This window comes from Miniopterus schreibersii, assembly GCF_964146895.1.
Source record: "Miniopterus schreibersii genome assembly, chromosome: 21".
In the NCBI taxonomy this organism is placed as follows: Eukaryota; Metazoa; Chordata; class Mammalia; order Chiroptera; family Miniopteridae; genus Miniopterus; species Miniopterus schreibersii.
The window spans coordinates 15,356,131-15,377,338 of NC_138123.1; the positions used below are offsets into that span (position 1 = coordinate 15,356,131).

The 21,208-nt window shown below is 38.4% G+C and overlaps 1 protein-coding gene across 1 annotated transcript in view; it reads right to left on the bottom strand.

Moving 5' to 3' along the window:
* LYST (lysosomal trafficking regulator) overlaps positions 1-21,208 on the bottom strand; it is a 162,893-nt gene that overhangs the window by 41,199 nt on the left and 100,486 nt on the right. Inside the window, exons 29-38 of the mRNA XM_081124037.1 lie at positions 19,753-19,944; positions 17,320-17,498; positions 13,255-13,461; positions 9,322-9,498; positions 8,493-8,569; positions 8,184-8,372; positions 4,642-4,787; positions 4,459-4,558; positions 3,539-3,600; positions 2,148-2,203 (exon numbers count right to left, since the gene is read on the bottom strand). Of these exons, the coding sequence (XP_080980163.1) occupies positions 2,148-2,203; positions 3,539-3,600; positions 4,459-4,558; positions 4,642-4,787; positions 8,184-8,372; positions 8,493-8,569; positions 9,322-9,498; positions 13,255-13,461; positions 17,320-17,498; positions 19,753-19,944 (1,385 nt within the window). The remainder of the gene's footprint in view (positions 1-2,147; positions 2,204-3,538; positions 3,601-4,458; positions 4,559-4,641; positions 4,788-8,183; positions 8,373-8,492; positions 8,570-9,321; positions 9,499-13,254; positions 13,462-17,319; positions 17,499-19,752; positions 19,945-21,208) is intronic.

A 21,208-nucleotide genomic window follows, 5' to 3' on the forward strand; every position in this document is an offset into this window, starting at 1 on the left:
GTTGTTTCATATGAAATATTAATAATCATTTTCATTTTTGATTTTTAAAAAATATCAAAATGCAACAGAAAGTCTTTCTTTTGTGGCAAAAAACACAGATGAGTGTCTCTGAAAATCCTCCCACTACCATACACTTCAAAATGCTGTTGAATAAAACTTAGGAGTGTTTTTAGTTAATAGACTTTATTTTTATTCTTTAATAGACTTTATTTTTCAGCAGTTTTAAGAAAACTGAGAAGATAGCAAGAGTTCCCATGTATCTCCTCTCCCCACTCAGTTTCCCTGTTACCAGCATCTTCTGCTAGTGTGGTGCCTCGTTACAAACAGTGCCAACATTGATACAGTGTCCCTAACTGAAGCAACAGTTTACATTAGGGTTCAGTCTTGGTGGTGTACATTTTAGGGGTTTGGACAAATGCATAATGACATGTACCCACCATTACAGTACCACAGAGTATTTTCACTGCCCTAAAGATCCTCCGTGCTCCACCTTTCTCCCTCCTCCTCTGACCTGTGGTTCCACAGTTTTCCCTTTTCCAGAAAGTCATAGAGTTGGAATCACAGTATGTAGCCTGTTCGGAGTGATTTCTTCTGCTTAGAAAATACCCTTTTAAATGTACATGTGAGCTTGCAAGAAAGGTGGAAAACAGGTCTCCGGGCATCACAGTAAAGAGAATTTGAAAAGCAGCAGTAAAGAGGAAGCGGTGCTTTGGTTGCTCTCTGTATGTTTCACTATTGTACTGGCTCCCTACTAAATCTTTAAAGTAGAGCCAGGAAATACATTACACATACAATAAAATGTTTTGGTAAAAATGTAATATTCTCATACTTAAAACTGAATTCTTCCTGTTTAGCTCCAACATTCAACATACAGACAATTCAACAGTCACTGAGCACTCTGCATGAAATAAGTCATGTGAGATAAAAGGGCAGTTATTTGGACACACATCTAACACGCGAGATAGCAAGTGTCACATAAGTAAGAACCAATGTTACAAAAGCACAAAGGAAGGAAGGAGCCTTCAATCTATTAAAAGCAGGGTATTCTTAGAAGAATTTTAAAGGAGGAAAATGTTATTTTTGGATCCAGAAAAATGTTGGCTATATATCAACTATTAAATTCCTTGTTATTAAAAAGATACTTCTTGACAAAGAGCATAACTATATTTTTACTAACTGGCACAAGTGCTGTGGTAACTGCTTTAAATCATGAAGGAATACCTACTCTTTTTTGGGGGGCTATATTCAATATTCTTATGAATTTTTATATTAGTTTTACAACTAAATTTCATATTCTCATTTATTAATTTCTTTGAATCAAATATGTATTCAATGGCCCTGGCCAGGAAGCTCAGTTGATTAGAGCATTGCTCCAATACACCAAGGCTGTGGGTTTGATCCCTGGTCAGGGCACATACAAGAAGCAACCAAGGAATGCATAAATAAATGGAACCAAAAAATCCACGTTTCTCCCTTTCCCTCCCTCTCTCTCTAAAAGCAATCAATAAAAGAATATGCATCTAACATTAAACCACACATAATCTCATTTAATACAGCCTTGGGGATTTCTGGCTTTAGAACTTCTCAGAAACAAAGTCTTATTTCTCCTATTTCAAGGATTTCAAAACAGTATTTTAATGACATACAAGCTAATTCAAATGAATAAAAAGCTTACTATACAAAAATGTGAATTAAGAGTCCTTTTGTTATTTTCCGAGTATCAGTATTTACAGAAGAATTGGAATTATTATGATTACTAATCTATGTGACTATCAGGATAACTTGTTATTCAATTATGCAACATTTTCCTTTCTTTTGAAGGCAAGTACCCTGCACAGGGGACTGGGTGTGGCAGGAGTGGTTCTCTGTTTACTGAGGACGGTGATGAGGGACAACGGACAACACTGAGGTGATAGGAGTGACTAGAACTTGACCTGGAAACTCACTGCAGGAACTTGGACCAGGAGCCAGCAGAGATGGTCCTTTTCAGAACTGTCTTTTAAAAAGTGTTTGAACTTCAGACAAATCTACACATAAAGTCACAATAAATGAGCTCTATTAGCTCTACCTGCCTTTGGTGATACTGAATTTATACATTCTGGGAATTTGTGTGAATTTAATTAGTGCAAATTTAAGCTTCTACTCACCGAGCTTTCAACTGCATCAGAAGCATTATCTTCCACAAAATACATCCCGCATTTCCCTGCAAAACATAACTGTATGAGTTTAAGATGCATGTGCACCTTTACCTTATATGGTTAAAAGCATGACCTGAGTCATGGCTTGAATTTGCTGCTGTCACCCTGAAACAGTTCCTGACACTCAACACCTAGCTGTGAACAACATCTGTGAGATCTGGGCCAGGTTGCTCAACTTCTTTGTGTCTTAGTTTCCTTCTAGAAAGATGGAGGAAGGGAGAAGACACTATTTCACCAGGTGACTGGGAATTAGATCCTATGTAAACTGCTTATTAACGGTGCCAATACTCATATTACCAGCATATTATTTTGTCACACATCACCTGAAGTCAAGTTGTAAGCCAAATTTTCTATCAGAAGAGGAATTCTTAATTACTTTGCTGACTTAAACACTCAGTAAGGCAGAAATATCTGAAAAGATCACCCCTCAATTTTTTCTGCTTCGTAGGCTGTTGTTAACACATGTCCCTACGTCATGTACCCCAAAGGTAGGACCCGCCTGGGCTCTGCACTGTGTGCTGGTCGCCTCTGAGCACTGGCACGACTGGTTCAGAGGAGGGCACTGTCTCCATGCTGTGACTGTGGGGCTTGGTCTCCCGCAAGCTCAGAGTGCAGTGTGCTTTGGGCCCGGGGGAAGTGGCTTTAGCCTACAGCAGTGACTCTCACATCTGAAGGCTCATCGAAATGCAGATGGCAGGGACCAACCCCAGGGTTTCAGATTAACTGGTCAGGGCTGGGGCCCAAGAAAGTGCATTTCCAAGAAGTCCCATGTGATGATGATGCTCCTGATTTGAGGACCATGCTTTGAGGATAACTGGCCTACAGCATACGAGGGAACAGAGACCAATTGGTGTAACTTCATTCCTTCACATCTTGAGGAAAATCTTTCTCACCTAATGGGTATTCATGCATTGACAATCTTCCTTTCTCTCAGAAGTACAATAGAGAATATAAATTATAAATCTCAAGGTGGACATATTGCTTATGCATAGGGATATCTGTTAAAACAGTAGGCATATCATTATACCACTAATTCTTCACTTTAAAATCAAAATTGATATATAATAAATGGAATGATTAAATATAAAAATGTATGCTCATGAAAAGAAAGTCAATGTTATAAAAATTAAAATGCTATTCATATGTTTTTCAGAGGTAAAACTGTCATTCCTCACACCCTTGTGTCCATGCACTATACACAACGTTAAGGCAAAACCACCAATGTCATTCCAGAGAAAACTCATCTCCTTCAAGGGCAGTATGTCAAAACAATGCTTCAGACAACCAAGGAGGAAACACGGCAGGCGAACATGAACAGAGCTTTCCTAGGTGAGACTCACCTAATAACAACTCACCAGCCGTCTCTCTAGACGGGGCGACGCTGATGCATCTGCGGTTCACTCTGTCAAAATATACTTAAAATTACTAGGAGGAAATGTTTTGACCAATTTCAGAAAGTATAAGCTTTATTTTATCTAGTAAAATATTTCAGCAAAGCAGAGAAGTTGTAGGCACAAGATATCTTGTCAAAACCCACATAAAAATATTCTCTCATTCTTTAACATTCTGGTAGAGGAACAAAATGACGAACTTTTAGAAATGGCTAATAACCCCTATGCCCTGTATGCAGAATACAGGATTCAGTTATTGAAGCGATAAAAATATTTTATATTTTCCAGACACATACAAGAAGCCTAGTTTCTAGGAAAAACAGGGGATTTAGAGTCAGAAAAGTTCCTCTATCCTTTAGTTAAGTCGCTTATGCTCTTTGAGTCTCAGTTTTTCACCTATAAAATGGGCATGATAAACTGACCCACTTACTACTCAGTAATGCTAAGACACGCTGGGTGTGGCCATCTTCCTCGTGTAACAACAGACAAGGAACCTGACAGAGAGGTAAGTGACTTACAAAGATGAGAAAGCCAGTAAGAGCGGGCCCAGAATTTGAACCTTTATTGCTGCACGTATTGTCTGGTGATGCCGCAGCAGTGCTGTCTAGTTCAGAGTTGCTAGGACCCTTAAATACAGAGACATCTGTGCAAACAAGGGCAAGAGCACTGTGATCGCAGTCCAATGACTCCTTCCTATGAAGGAGTCTTTTCATTCTGGATTCTGGCCATTCAGCCTTGTCCTCTCTTGAGCCACGTTTAAGACCTTTCCTAAAACCACAGCACTAAAATAAATAGTAAAGTACCACAACACACTGTAAAAACCTTTAATTCCTTCAACAAGAGTAAACATCTTATGGATTCAAAGTTACCTTATCGACTCACTTGCAGCTTTGTCTTTTACAGTAGAGGAGAAAGAAGAGTGAGTTTTGTCTTCAAAGAGGTAAGAGAGTGGTGGTCTAACCACATCTGCTGAGGAGAGAGCACATGTTATCTTTACCGAATGACCGCCGTTATCTGCTCTATAATATGTCGAGTCAAGAAGCCACTACTACCTTCTGGTTTCTGTCTATCCCTAAGGAGGTACTTGTTTGGAATAGTTAAGTAACATCTCTGTAAACGCCTCCTCTCTCGATTGGGCCCTTCTGTTGGGTCCAGCTGCCAGGAAGTTGGGTAGTACATGGGGTCATACCAGACTGCTCTGCAAGTCAAGAGAAAACAGTGTTGTAAGTGGCAATCTGAAGTGCCTGTAGCTTTACAAACTCACTATATAATTGAATAAATACAAAACTGAACTATTCAGTTAAAAAAGAAAAAGGAGAACCCCTAACTATTTATACAATTAGGTTAGGAATACAGATGCACCGTACCCAAGAACAACATGAAAAAAAAGTCTCGTCGTCTCCCAGGTCCCGCCTGCAAGCAGGACCAGCTTCCTGCACCTGTTAAAATCTTTAAAGGACGTGGACGACCACTCTGAGTGCTTTAGCAACACAGGGGCTTAACGTGGTTAACTAAAGAGAAAAATCCATTTTCCAAATTAATTTTTTACATATCCCATTTTGCCTACTATCTAATGTAACAAACAAAATTAGTTCATTCTTATAGTATAAATCACATTTCTTAAAAGATCTTAAAATAAATTAGTATTTTAAATGAAAGAAAATAGTAGGATCATATTAAATATATTTTTAGAAATAAGAGAAAAAAATTACCCTTAATTCTACTACCCTAAACATACCAAAATACTGGCAGTGGTAATTTTCTTTCATTTTAAAAATCACAGTTATACTTATTATGTACACAAAGTTCTATATCCTGCCTTCTTTCACTGAACACATTATAATTTTAACTATCATCAGTTTAAACGGCTAATACTGCATTGAGTAGATGCATAATAATGTTATTTAACTATTATTATTATTATTATTATTATATAATTGTTTCCAATTCATTCACTAGTATAAATAATGCAAAAGACAAACACTCTATGTTTATTGCCTTTCCATATTCTGAATATTTCCCTTAGGACAGAATCCCTAAACAGGCTAATCGGAGCTAGAAATAACGTTTGTGGGTCCTGACATATCATGTCAAAGTGTACAAAAATCACCAACCATCTGACCAAGGACTAAGACACATTTCATGGAGAGTAGCACCTAAAATTCTTTTTTGTAACATAGAAGGTAAAATATGGTATCTAAAGGTTTTATAAAACCAAGTTAGCCTCTAGCAATACTGAATCTCTTACCATCTGCTTATTAACTCTGTCTCATGGGAAGAGTACATTCATCTCTTTCGCTCATTCAAACTTTTGGGATCTTAATATTTTACTTTCAAATCATTATGAATTTTTAAAATGATAAAAATTTAACTGATACATTTGCTGAAAATAAGTGTTCACGTTTTGTTGTTGTTGTCATAGTTGCCAATTACACTGGAAACAAAGTTCAAATCCATTCATTTTTTCTTTGTAGTTTCTTCTAATATATTTGATCTTAAAAAGTTATCTGTCCATCAAAGAGTTGATAAATACCCTCTTTTCTCCTACCTTATATATTTTCTTCTACTTTAAAGTTCTTTCATTCACCTGGAATTTGCTTTAAAGCAGGGTTGGGGAACGTCTGGCCTGTGGACGGTATATGGCCTGAGAAATAATTTGGTCTGGCCTGCCAAGGCAACCGTAGGCAGGACTCAAAATTCAATAAATCTAGGAACTTTTCCCATAGCTAATTTTTTAAAAAAATATATCTTTATTGATTTCAGAGAGAGGAAAGGAGAGGGAGAGAGAGATAGAAACATCAATGATGAGAAAGTCATTGATCGGCTGCCTAGCCCGCAACCCAGGCATGTGCCCTGACTGGGAATCGAATCTTGATTGCCCGGATCCTAGGTCAACTCTAAACCGCTGAGACACTACCGGCCGAGCCCCATAGCTAATTTTTAAGTTGATAATTTTGTATGGCCTGTGAATGATGTTATAAATATCCAAATGGTCCTTGGCAGAAAAAAGGTTCCCCACCCCTGCTTTAGAGTATAACACTTAGTATGTTTTAGCACCCCAAAGACATGCTAATCATTTATCTTATGGTCGGCACATGGAAAGATGCTCAACATCACTAATCACCAGGGAGAGGCAAATCAAAACCAAAGTGAGATATAGCCTCACACCTGTCAGAATGGCTATCATCAATAAACCAACAAACACCAAGTATTTTCAGGAAGAGGAGAGAAGGGAACCTCCATGCACTGTTGGTGGGATTCTAAGTTGGTACAGCTTCTATGGAAAATAGTATGGAGGTTCCTCAAAAAATTAAAAACAGAACTACCTTATGACCCAGCAATGCCACATCTGGGGATTTATCTGAAGAATCCAATACACTAACTCGAAAAGAGAGATGAACCCATATATTCATTGCAGCATTATATACAATAGCCACCGATGTGTCCATCGATAGACAAATGAATAAAGAAGATGTGGTACATATATACAATAGAATATTACTCAGCCATAAGAGAAGATGAAATATTGCCATTTGCAACATGGATGAACCTAGAGGTATTATGCTAAGTGAAAGAAGTCAGACAAAGACGAATACTGTATAATTTCACTTATATGTGGAATCTAAAAAACAAAAGAGAAACTCATAAATATAGAGAACAAACTGATAGTTGCCAGATGGGGGGGTGAGCCAAAAAGATGAAAGGGATTAAGAAATACGGCAGTTACAGAACACTCACGGGGATGTAAGCTCAGCACAGGGAACACAGTCAATGATACCGCAGTAACTACGCGTGGTGCCAGGTGGGTACGAGACTTACGCAGGAATCACTTTGTAGGTTATGTAAATATCTAATCACTATGTTGTACACCTGAAACTAATATACTGAATGTCAACTGTAACTGAAAAATAAACTTAAAATAATCTAATAAGTTACCAAATTTACAGAATTATACTTTCATTTCCCTCTTCACTATTTGTGAAGCTTCTTTTAAATTATATTATTAAATCCTTAGTTAGAAAAAAATCTGCTTCCCAACTCTCCTTATTCAGTGATTTCTCTATTCTTTTGCAGAGATATTTTATTTTAATATTATTTTTAATCCTCACCTGAGGATATGTTTTTATTGATTTTAGAGAGAGAGGAAGGGAGAAAGAGAGAGAAGCATTAATGTGAGAGGGAAACATCAATTGGTTGCTTCCTGTGCTTGCCCAACTGAGACTGGAAGACACGACCTGGGTATGCACACTGACCAGGAACCAACCCCACACCTTTGGTCTGTGGAACGACCGACACTCCAACCACCTGAGTCACCTGGTCAGGGCAGGAAGATCATACTTTAAATTAAAGCCAATACGTATAGATTTTACTGTCTGGAAGAGCTAATGCCTTTCTCTACTTTTATTCCCCCCAAGATTGAAAAATAAATACCCTCATAGGATTATTCTTCAAGATGAAATAAATAACAAATGATTAAAAAAATTTAAATGAATGAAATAATGTTACGAGTCTTTGTTGTGGGATGAAACTAGCATTTAGCGTGGACATGCAAATATTTATGCAAGACGACCTGAATGCCCTCCCTTTCGCTTACCTATCATGGGTCAGCTGTTGACTAAGCTCCTGCCAGTGTCGGCTGGCGCTCAGGTCAACTTTGTACATCCCTCTGATGTGCTGGATCACCTTTTTCCTCTCAATTCCTTGGGAGAGAGACACTGCCTGGGTGATATCTGCTGCTATTTTAGATATATCCTTTGATTTTGAGTCAAGACGCTGAAAGAGACTAAACAAACAAGATTGTCCATATTACATGTGTATCAAAATGTGACCGTTTAAAACTGAAAGTACACGTGAAATCTAACAGATCCCTAGAAGACGTGACTCACGATGCATGCAATCCCACCTTTGCTGGTTGTTTTTAACTGTTTTTTGCCAGGTGGCTTTATTCGCATCTTCTTCAGTCTCGTATTTCTTTTGTTCCTAAAAGATTTAGATAATATTGTATTATATAAAACTTATTATTTAACATTGGCTCAGAGCCCAATAAACTAATTGTAAAACCAAGTTAATGGAGGAAAAATATTGTGCCCGGGAGACCAGAACATTAAAACACATCAACCACTGAAACAATGCTGTAATCGCCCTTTGTTTCCACACAGCCTGGGCCAGGGCTGGGGCAGGAGAGTGCGGCAGAGCTGCCGGAGCCGCTGGGCCTGCGCAGGTGCGTGCTGCCTCGTTTTGCTTCCTTGGTAAAGAACCCACAACTCAAGGCTGGGTTTCAACTTGCTTGTAAATGTGGAAATCTGCTGTGAAGGATAAAATATTCCTTAAACAAGCCTGTTTGTTCTCCCATGGTAAAAAAGCAATATACAGAAAAAGAGTATTTCCATTTAAAAAAAAAAATTTTTCCCATTGCTTTCAGAGAAAGTGGGGGGGGGGGAGAGACATTGATGTGAGAGAGACACATCAATTGGTTGCCTCCGCCACATGCCAGACCAGGCAGGAATTGAGGCTGGAACTGAGGTACCTGCCCTTGGATGGAATTGAACCCGGGACCCTTCAGTACTTGGGCTGATGCTCTAACCACTTAGAAAACTGGCTAGGGCCAGAAAAAAAGTATTTCAAATTCATCACCAATGACACTCTATAATAAAAACCAAGCCTTCAATCATTCTTTCATTATAGTCAATGGGATCTTCTAAGAAAATTGTTTCTATGTTTCACCGACTCACCTCTTTGATCATTTGAAGAAGCTCTGCCTTTGTGGCTGCACTGGGAGGGATGCACTTGTGGCCACACAACTTTAAGGCATTCATAAGCAGTTCTGCTGTGTCTAGTTCTTCCTGAGTCAATTCATCTTGGTGATTATGTATCAGCTCTGACAAATACAAAACTAACTTGGCTCCATGCTTTAAAACAAAGTAAGAAATTTTTTTTCAGTCATAAAGAATTTTTATTTCTTACCTTTAAATTATTTAACAGTATTTAAATTAAATTATATTGCTAGATTTATTTGCTTAGCTCTGGTTTGAAAAAATAAGCTAAAAAAAGACATCTTGAGGACAACTGAAAAAATGTGATTCTGTATTGGATATATGATGACACTGGGGAGTCTGCTAATTTTGTTAAGCATAATGTTGTTATGGTTATATAAGAAAAAGGTCTTGAAAAATGTCATGATTTCTATGATCTGCTTTAAAATGTTTCAGAAAAAGAAAAAATGAAGCCAATATGATAAAAATGTTAACAACTGTTAAATCTATGTGATGGTTATAGGGTACTCATTATATTGTATTTTTCTTAGTAGGTTTGAAAATTTTCATTGTAAAAGGTAAAAAAAAAAAGAGAGTAAAAAGGAGGGAGGCGGGGCAGGAGGCAGGCAGGGAGGAAGGAAGGGAGGCAGGGAGGCAGGGAGGGAGGAAGGGCAGCAGGGAGGGAGAGAAGGAGGGAGGCAGGGAAGCAGGGAGGGAGGGAGGAAAAGAAGGAAAAGAAACGCCAGCAAGCAGGCTTTGGAGGAAAGGGCTCTGGAGAGGATTAGCTGCAGAAATGCAGGAAATAAGCTCGGGATAAGGAAAATCATTCCTAGTTCTCCTCAGAGCAAAACTTAACCAGAAGAGGAACTTCCCTTTAAACCTTGAGATGAGGGAGTTTTGCTTATGCATTCTTTCTCCTCCAACTTCTGCTAGGTAGATGTTGGTGAAAATTCTAGAACAAAAAGCTATCCCTGGATGAGCTTATAAGCATTCACTACTCCCCAAGAGAACTCGAAAACCAGTGAGACCTCCGCAGTTAATGTCCAAGAAGGGTTGGTTTGGGTCAATCTTTTATGAACAGACCCTATAACTAAAATTAGGGTGTTGCTACTTAAGGCAATGACAATTGTCCTTCACAGCGTGAACCTACACCAAGCTTTGACTCATGATTTTTTAGGTGGTCCTTCCATACTCTAGAAGTTACACCTGATCGTGATGTGTACACTATGTATTATTTAGGCATTAATTATGCCAACAAGTTAAACATGAGCAATTTTACTTTTTAAGAATTTGCATTAATACAAATATCACTGCATTTGGCTTTATGACTTTTTTCTTTAAATATATCTTTATTGATTTCAGAGAGAGGAAAGGAGAGGGACAGAGAGAGAAACATCAATGATGAGAGAGTCATTGATCAGCTGCCTCCTGCATGTCCCCGACTGAGGATCGAGCCCGCAACCCGGGCATGTGCCCTGACTGGGAATTGAACCCTGATCGCCTGGATCCTAGGTTGACACTCAACCACTGAGCCATGCCCGACTGCACTGGTTTTATGACATTTTAAACTGTGAAGAATATTAAATGTCAACAAATGGACTTGGCAACTATTACATTTTGGGTGATATTTACATTAACATGCTGAATCACATCATGTCATTTCCTAGAAGCATAAGATGAACATATGCATGGTGGAAACAGCAAAGCTCGTTTTGATGCACGCAACATTTTAAATGAGTCAGGAGACAGCTGCTACCAGACCGAGAGAGGAAACAGAGCAGATGCTCTGCAAGTAAAAGGCTTGAAGAGTTGGAAAATACAGAGAAATGGCAAATGACTGGAATATTTTCACATATGTGTCTTAAAGGCAAGGTTCTTATTACAACTCCAAAAATATTTCTGTTTAGTATTCAATGACATTCTAAAATCATCTTAAAAAACTATCAGAAATGTTTTTATTCACTCTGAACATCCACATAACAGATGATTTGCTTAGATACTAAAGTTGTTTCTAACAACTCATTTTAACATTCTCAGAACCATCGTTTAATGACTGTAGTTCCTGGGACTCGAAAAGCTGTAATTGGGGATCAAGGCAAAAAAAAAGTCTGGCCCAGCTGGGTGTGGCTCAGTGGCTGAGCATTGACCTTGGACCCAGGAGATCGTGGATTCCGGGTCAGGGCACATGCCTGAGTTGGGGGCTCAATCCCAGTCGAGGGTGTGCAGGAGGTAGCCGATCAATGATGACTCTCCCTCTCCCCTTCTCTGAAATCAAAAAAGATTTTTTTTTTAAAAAAGGCTTGTTTTCAGCTCTCAAAAGACTAATTTAAGGAACTGAATGTATTAAACACAAATCCTAAGAAAATATTAAAATGCTAAAATGTGTAAAAATACAGTTTTCCATTAAGGTTTCTAAGAAGAAAGAGTTCTGAGTGGGCTAGAGAAAGGGAGGGAGGTTTTAAAGGTGGTACAGTGAGCTGGGAACGTGGATGAATGGATGGATGGAAGGGCAGGTGGACAGACACAGGAGGGGAGGAAAGGTGGTTCAGGCTGTGAGGACAGGAGTAAAGCAGCCTGTTGGCAGGAACACACAGGCTGTGAAGAGGGTACAGCACAGAGGCAACACTGTTGGAAAGAGGCGGGGCTGCACACTGGAGTTAACCAGACTCAAGCTGCCGAAGAAGAGACCTGGGGCTTTAAAATCAGGCCAATTACAGATGGATTTGGCTTCAGGCGACAGTAATAGGTACGAGAGGATCTCTGTACACTGCTGTGGAAAGAGCTCTAGGATGGCGTGTCACCTGAAGGAAGGAAGTGCAGAAGAGTGTGTAGAATTCGTTATCTTTCTTTCTGTTGAAAAGTGGGGGCAATAATACATGTGTGTGTGTGTGTGTGTGTGTATGTGTGTACAGATGTGCTTACATGTTCAAAAGAAGTAAAACCCAAATAAAGATCGTTACCTGTGGGAAAGGGGAAGAATGAGGGAAGGGTCCAGAGAGACAACCAATGGCGCTCAGAATGTACTATTTTCACAATTTTGATTTTGAATCCCCGTAGACATTTTACATAATTAAACATGAAATTAAATAAAGAAAACCCAATGGAATCGCTAAAACAGAAAACAAATAGGAAAAAAATCCCCTAACTAGTGAGTTGAAGTTGGTGGCATAACCAAGCAGAGGAAATTATTTTAGATGCTTTTACAAATGCAGTGTTTTCATGGTATATCCACAGTGTTATTCGAAGAACAAAAATAACTGCCAGAAACCTCCAACTGCATTCAGGGGCCTGTCTCCAGTGACGAGGCTGGTCATCTTACTCAGAAAATGTTCCAAACAGATACAGAAAAAGGAAGCAGAGTAGTATGCTAATGTCATCAGGAATCAAGATGATCAACCTTAATAAAAAGAAATTCAAATATACAACCCAAGAAAAAGTGAAGTATCAGTATGAATTTATTTGTTTTCCTAAAAAGATAAATATTTCCCAGCTTCTCCCACTAAAAAGGCTGAGAAGAAAGAATAACCTAATAGAAATGAATGTACCTAGTCCCTGGATTTATGGCCTCTAAGTACTATTATCCCCTGTGAGCTATTCAGTATAGATGTTTCATCAATAATATAATGCTCCAAACACTTCTTAACAAAAATACTTTAAGACTTAGTAACAAGCTATGAAAGATCTTGTAAGAACTATACACAGGCCTTAGCTTAGGCACTGGAAAAGAATGGGAAATAAACACGTGAAACTGAGACTGGTGTAGAGCATCTGAAGAAAGACCTCAGGTAACATTTGGTAAGAAAACTATATTTATACTATTTGGCATAAAAATAAAGTTTAATTTCAGTTCTTGTTTTGTACAATTTGATGTTTCACTGATAGTTTTTACATATGAAATACTGAGATACTTACTTGCAAGGATGGACTAAGACAGTCTCGTAGTATTTCCTGATGATTTGGTTCATGAACTATTTCAAAAATTTGCTTTCTCTCTTGTGAAGGGTGGGCTGGTGACAAAATATGCGTAAGCAGTCTCCCCAACTGCATTCGGAAGGTTTCCTTACAAGACCATACAATCTTCATCCACTGCTGCTTGGAACCACTGGTTTTATTTGAACCCTTAAACCAAAACAGAAATGAATTAGGATCAGACTTTTTAAGTAATAATATACTAACCTCAACAAAGATGATCATGGAACATGATCTATTCTAGATTTTTAAAGATAGTCTAAATTAGAAAGACATATATATCCACATAAATGGTGTTTAAATGTGCATTGATGGGTGAACAGATAAAGTATGATCTATACATAGAATGGGATGTTACTTAGACTTTAGAAGAAATGAAGTACTGATAAATGCTTCAACATGGATGAACTAGAAAACATTATGCAGAGTGAAATGAGCCAAACACAAAAGGACTAATATTGCATGAAATACTGAATTATAATAACTTACATGAAGTATCTAGAAAGTCAAATTCATAGACACAGAAAGCAGAATAGTGGTTATAGAGGTTGGCAGAGAGGGTAATGGGAGTTAGTGTTTAATCAGCACAGAGGTGCAGTCTGGGAAGATGAAAGGTTCTGGAGATGGTGGTGGTGATGGTCACACAACAATATGAATGTACTTAACACCACTGAATTGCACCCTTAAAAATGATTAAAATGGTAAATTTTATGTTACATATATTTTACTACAATTAAAAAAAGGAGAGATGGATGAAGAAGCTAAAGTCGTAAACCACTTAAAAAGCTATAAAAACCATCAAAGAACCATGGTAAATAAGGCCACACTGATTTTGCAATACAAAAGAGAAAGGATTCATAATAAAGACTTGAATTAGTACTAAAATATTGAGTATAATAGTCAAAAGTAAGACCTGCATATAAATTGACCACCTGTATTCCCTAACAAATAACCGAAGAAACCCTTCCAACTGCGGGCCCACTGAGGCTAGCCCAATCCTGATCAGATCTGTATCTGGTCTAAAACTGAAATCAGTACATTTCAGAGTTAACTCTGAGGTTTGGAAATTGCTCTCCAATCACTCCTGGTCCTGAGGGCCCTGTGTGAACCGAATGACTCAGTTCTAAGTGGAACCTCAGACACCAAATCCGCTTTAGATTTAGAGACAGGCAGAGTCGTGACTTCAGAGTTCTGCTGGAATTAGAATGGCCTTTGGTATCTATGGAGTGCACTGACCCATTGGTCCCTGTGGTCAACTGTAAGTGACTCACAGAAACCCAAGTGAGTCAATGATAAATGAAGCCTGACACTTGCCTGTATTCTCTATATAATCTTGAAGGAGTTGAGTATGTTTAAGCCAAGATCCAAACTTTACAATAAATCATAATAATCATTCAAGAGTGAGTAGGTACAAAAAGTACTTTAAAAACCAGTTATTAATTTAAACTCTCATAGAACTTGGTAAAGCCGGATTCTTTCCAATGCTGCTCTTAGTAAATTACAATATTAGAAAATGCCTTTTGGGGCCCAGATTTAAAACTGTGCATGAATGAAGTGAGTCCTTTTGCAACAGGTGACTTAGCAAATAATTATTCCATTATTAAAAATTCAAGTTGTCTTAGTTTTAGAAAACTCTGTGAAAGAGTAGAAATATGATTTTGAAAACATAAAATACAAACATAAAACCTCTACTCCTATTTAGTTCTTCTTTCTCAAGATTGCTTCAGCTATTCAGGGTCTTTTTTGGTTCCATATAAATTTTTGGAATATTTGTTCTAGATCTGTGCAATATGCCAATGGTATTTAATAGGAATTGTGTTGAATCTATAGATTGCTTTGGGTAGTATGGACATTTTAATGATGCTAATTCTTCCAATCCATGAACATGGTATATGCTTCCATTTGTTTGTATCTTCCTCTATTTCTTTCTTCAATGTCCTATAGTTTTCCAAGTACAGGTCTCTTATCTCCTTGGTTAAATTTATTCCTAGGTAACTTACTTTTATTTGTTGCAAATGTAAATGGGACTGCTATCTTAGTTTCTCTTTCTGATAGTTCATTATTGATGTATTAAAATGCCACCAATTGCTTGGCCAGGCATGACTCAGTGGTTGAGCATCGACCTAGGATCCAGGAGATCAAGGTTCGAATCTCGGTCAGGGCACATACCTGGGTTGCGGGCTCGATCCCCAGTCAGGGGCATGCAGGAGGCAACCAATCAATGACGATTCTCTCATCATTGATGTTTCTATGTCTCTCTCTCTCCCTTCCTCTCTGAAATCAATAAAGATACATATATTTTTTTAAAATGCCACCAATTTCCGAATATTAATTTTGTATCCTGCTACTTTGCCAAATTCCTTTATTAGATCTAGTAGTTTTTTGGTGGAGTCATTAGCGTTTTCTAGGTACAATCATGCCATCTATGAATAATGACAGTTAAAGTTGGAGGTATCACCATACCTGATATCAAACTATACCATAAGGCCATAGTAATCAAAACAGCCTAGTACTGGCATAAACCAGAGATATAGATCAATGGAACAGAACAGAGAACCCAGAACTCAACCCACGTCTTTATGGCTAATTGATATTTGACAGAGGTGGCAAGAGCATACAATGGAATAAGACAGTTTCTTTTGTCTTATTCCATTTCTCTGGTGCTGAGAAAACTGGATAGATACATTCAAAAAAATGAAACTAGACCATCACCTTACACTATACACAAGAATAAACTCAAAATGGATAAAAGACTTAAATGTAAGTAGAGAAACCATAAAAGTCCTAGAAGAAAACATAGGCAGCAAAATCTCAGACATCTCTTGGAGCAATATGTTTTCTGATACATCTTCTAGGGCAAGGAAAACAAAGGAGAAAATAAACAAATGAGACTATATCAAAATAAAAAGCTTCTGCACAGCAAAAGAAATAATCAGCAATATGAAAAGGGGACCCACTATATGGGAGAACATATTTGCCAATGATACATCTGATAAGGGGTTAATTTCCAAAATATATAAAGAACTCATACAACTCAACAAAAGGAAAACAAACAATTCAATTAAAAAATGGGCAAAGGACCTGAATAGACACTTCTCCAAAGAGGACATACAGATGGCCAAGAGACATGAAAAAATACTCAATGTCACTAATCATCAGAGAGAGGCAAATTAAAACCACAGTAAGATATCACCTCACACCTGCCAGAATGGCTGCCATCAATAAATCAAGAAACAATGAGTGCTAGAGAGCATGTGGAGAAAAGGGAACCCTAGTGCACTGTTGGTGGGAATGCAGACTGGAGCAGCCACTGTGGAAAACAGTATGAAGCTTCCTCAAAAAATTAAAAATGGAACTGCCATTTGACCCAGTGATCCCACTTCTGGGAACATATCTTAAGAATTCGGAAACACCAATCAGAAAGAATATATGCACCCCTATGTTTTGAAGCATTATTTACAATACCTAAGATGTGGAAACAGCCCAAGTGCCCATCAGTAGATAAGTGGATAAAAAAACTGTGGGACATTTACACCGTGGAATTCTATTCAGCTATAAAGAAGAAGGATCTCATATTCTTTGCAACAGCATTGAGGGACCTGGAGATTATTATGATAAGTGAAATAGGCCTGTCAGAGAAAGACAAATACAGCATGATCTCACTTATTGTGGAATCTAATGAACAAAATAAACTGAGGAACCAAACAGAACCAGAGGCATGGATACATGGAACAGACTGACAGCTATCAGAGGGGAGGGAGGGGAGTGGGGACTGGATGAAAGAAGGTGAAGAGATTAGCCAAAGAACATATATGCATAACCCATAGACAAAGACAACTGTGAGGTGATGGCTGGAGGGAAGGGTGAGTGGGGGCTGGGTGGAGGTCGGCAAAGGAGGGGAAATGGGAACACTTGTAATAATGTCAACAATAAAAATAAAGTAAAAAAACAACAACCCTCTACTCCTCTTGGGTGAATGAATATTCCCCATTTAATTAATTTACTTACAATAGATACTTTGAATCCTTCTACCAGGTATGTGAATATTTCTTTCTGAAGTGGATTGAAAACGGGAATCTGTTCATGATGAATATTTTCTTCAGAAATTTCAGCCTGGGAAACTGAGGTCTTGCTTTGAGTGGCATTTTCTGGAGTTCTTAAAATGTCAACAATGTCTCGATTAAACTCTGAATTTAAAAAAGAGTAAAAAATTAGTGAAATCACTGATACCTACCCATTAAAAGTGTAATGATGCTGGTAAAAACTGTCCATGTAATTACTGATTCAGTGGTCACAGCATGAATGTGTAGATGTATCAACTGTAGAATATACTAGAGAAAGTGATCTCACTCAAAACAATGTAGAAATTTAAACATATATAAGCTATGAATTCTAAATAAAGGATTTATTTCACTAATGGAAATGAATTCAACTACAGAATTATCAAAGCCATGAAGTTCTTGTACAAATCAAACATAGAGACCATGCGATGTTCACATCAGATGGGCGTGCAGAGCTGCTTCTCTCATGTGCTGTGTCATTCAAGGTTGTACATGGGATAAAAATGGTTCAATTCCAGCCCAGCCAGTGTGGCTCAGAGGTTGAGCATCAACCTAAGATCCAGGAGATCGAGGTTTGATTCCTGGTCAAGGCACATGCTGGGTTGTGGGCTTGGTCCCCAGTAGAAGGCATGCAGGAGGCAGCTAATCAATGACTCTTCATTGATGTTTTTATCTCTCTCTCCTTTTCCCTTCCTCTCTCTGAAATTAATAAAGATTTTTGTTTTTTAAGAAAAAGGTCCGATTCCAGAGTTTAGCCTGAGGGACAGCTGTCTCAAATATAAATTAGAGAAGTTTTTTTATAAAAATCTTGGGATGTATTGTTGATTTTAGTGATTAACAATTACTGTTTTTTCCTGCTGCCTTCTTGGGGTTATTTGAACATTTTTAGAATCCCATTTTTACTTATTTATAGTGCTTTTGGGTGCACTTCTTTTCATAGCTGTTTAGTGGTTGCTCTAAATATATTTTATATATAAATAAAGAAATTAGCCACTATAGAAATGAAAACTGAAACCATAATGCAATATCGCTATACATATCAGAATGGCTAAAATTAAAAAGTGACAATTCCAAATACTTGTAAAGATGTGGGAAAAAAAACCACTCATACATTGCTGGTAGAAACAGAAAATTATACAGTCACTCTGGAAAAGTGTGGCAGTCTCCTAACAAGAAGAAAACACACCCTATCACGTAACCCAACAATTGCACTCCTGGGCATTTATCCCAGGAAAATGAAGACTTCTGTTCACACAGAAACCTGCACAGAAGTGTTATAGTAGCTTTATCTGTAAAAGCCCCAAACTGGAAACAACCCAGATGGTCTCTCAACAGGTGTATGGCTAAACAAACTGTGCTATGTCCATACTACAGAACATTACTCAGCAAAAACAAAAAAGGTAACAACCAGTACAACTCTAGAAGAGTATGCTGAGTGAAAATAGCCAAGGCTACATTCTGTACCATTCCATTTATATAACATTTTTGAAATAAAAATACAGGAATGAAGAACAGATGTGAGGTTGTCATAGACTATGGAATGAGTGGGGGTGGGAAGAAAGCGGGTGTGACTATAAAAAGGCAACACAAGGGATCCTTGTGTTCTGCATGATCCACTGGGGGAAAGCAGATAAGGGGCACACGAGATCTCTGTAGTATTTCTCAACAACTACATGTGAATCTATGATTATCAATGTCCCCCCTTATCCATGGTTTCACTTTCCACAGTTTCAGTTACCCATCATCAACTGAGGTCTGGGAATATTAAATGGACAATCCCAGAAATAAGCAACTCGTAAGTTTTAAAAAGCATGCTGTTCCGAGTGCTGTGCTGCAATCTCCCACTGTCCCTCCTGGGGTGTGAATCATCCCTTTGCCCAGCGCATCCACATGGCAGATGCGCCCGCCTGCCAGTCAGGAGCTGTCTTGATTACAAGATTGAATGTCATGGTATCACAGTGCTGTGGTCAAGTCGCCCTTACTTTACTTAATCAGGGCACTAAAGCTCAAGAGTACTGATGCTGGCAACCCGGCTCTGCCAAAGAGAAGCTGGAAAGTGCTACCTTAAGTGAAAAGATATGTATGTAAAGAAAAAAACATAGTACATAGAGGGATTCAGTACTACCCATGGTTTCAGGCATCCACGGGAGTAGAGGGGCAGTCTTGGAACACATTCCCATGGACAAGGGGGGACTACTGTATCTCAAAGTTTAAAAAGTCAATCTAGGCCAGCACCTAACACATTGAAATATGGACTTCTATTCAAGACTATTATTTCCAAATAAATTCTTCTAATAGTATGGAAACCTATTCGGTTTCCTCTTAAACTATTTCCTTTTAGCTCAAAATCTGAGCAAGGACATTTGTTCTCCAGTCCCACCTTGGTAGATAATCCTGTTGACGGCCAGAATGGTGAGCCTCTGCAGCCGCTGCGCAAGCTCCGCCTCGCTCGCCTGGGCGGGGCTCTCCTGGCTCATCCTCCGCTGCATCATCACGTGAAGCTCGTCACTGGCCACCGAGCGCATCCTCATCAGGAGGGAGTCAGTGTGAGCCACGGGGCACTTCCGAGGACCTTCAAATGTATCAATTAAAACATCAAATGTCAGAGTTAACGAGGTCAAGGAAACAATTTTTGCTGCAGCTTTTTGATCATCAGAGCAGGAGAAGAACCTTATTTAACACACAATTAACTTACACAAAGGAGAGAGAAAGATTAGGAGAAAGTGACGTTTCTCCCTCTTTGAGGAAGTGCAACAGTACTGATTTCAAAATCCTGAGTAAGAGCACAGACGCTGGTGACCAGCTTAGGAGGATGGCTATCACTGGGCAAGATCTGAGTTTCCTGAAAACTCTGAGAATTAGAAGGTACATATAAGAAGTTCAGAAAGTTTTGACAAAATATTTTCAAATACTGTTGCATTTCCTTGCATTCTAAAATAATCAGTAGATTTTTAAAGCACACTGTGTTTTAGTAAGAACATTACTATTTCTGGATAACTGCCACTGCTGAATTTTATAAAGTGGTTTTGCAAGTGTATATAGTGACATAGCAGAAATCATTCAAATGAAGGTGAAGAGATCAGAAGGGTGAGTATCATTCCAGTGATTGGCTGTTGAATGATTTGCTGCATATGCATCACTTGGAATTCAATCCTGCAAAAGCATTTCCTGAGAAATGTTTCCTCAGATTGCATAGGGAGGCCTGGCATTCAGCACCGTTACTGCACCTGCTCCGAGCAGTACCACACAGGGAGCGGATCCGGGAGAAAGTGGGGGGGAGGAGTCTTGACTGAGCGCACTGGAGGAGAAGGGCATCGGAAGTTGACCATAGGAACGAAAATGGCGTCTTGGTAGGTGAGGAAGAGCAGAACCCTTCGTTGGAACTGAACCTTTGTTTTAGATTATGAAAACATATATCAATTTCCATAAATAGCCTCTATAAACATTATTTACATATGACTAAAATATGATAACTTTTAATGACTTATCCTGCAAGATATTTAAATATCTTAATGGCATTTTAGATTGTCCACTATTTTAGGTAATTAGTATTTTTAACCTGTTAATGTATTTTGGTGGGTAGAGTCACCTTTGAGACAAAAAAACAAGCAAATAAAAAGAAAAAATTCATATCTGTGATATATTCAAGAACAATATTGTTAGACTTTGTCCTTAATTTAAGCAGATTCTTCCTACCTAATCCCCACTTCTCTGACAGCTTTCACCTGTATAACAGCTGACAATGGCAATTCAGAGGTCCAGCCATACACTGGGCAGGAAATGCTATGGCTTCTGTACAGATATGTGCTTGACAAAGGGGGAATGGCTTCAGCTCT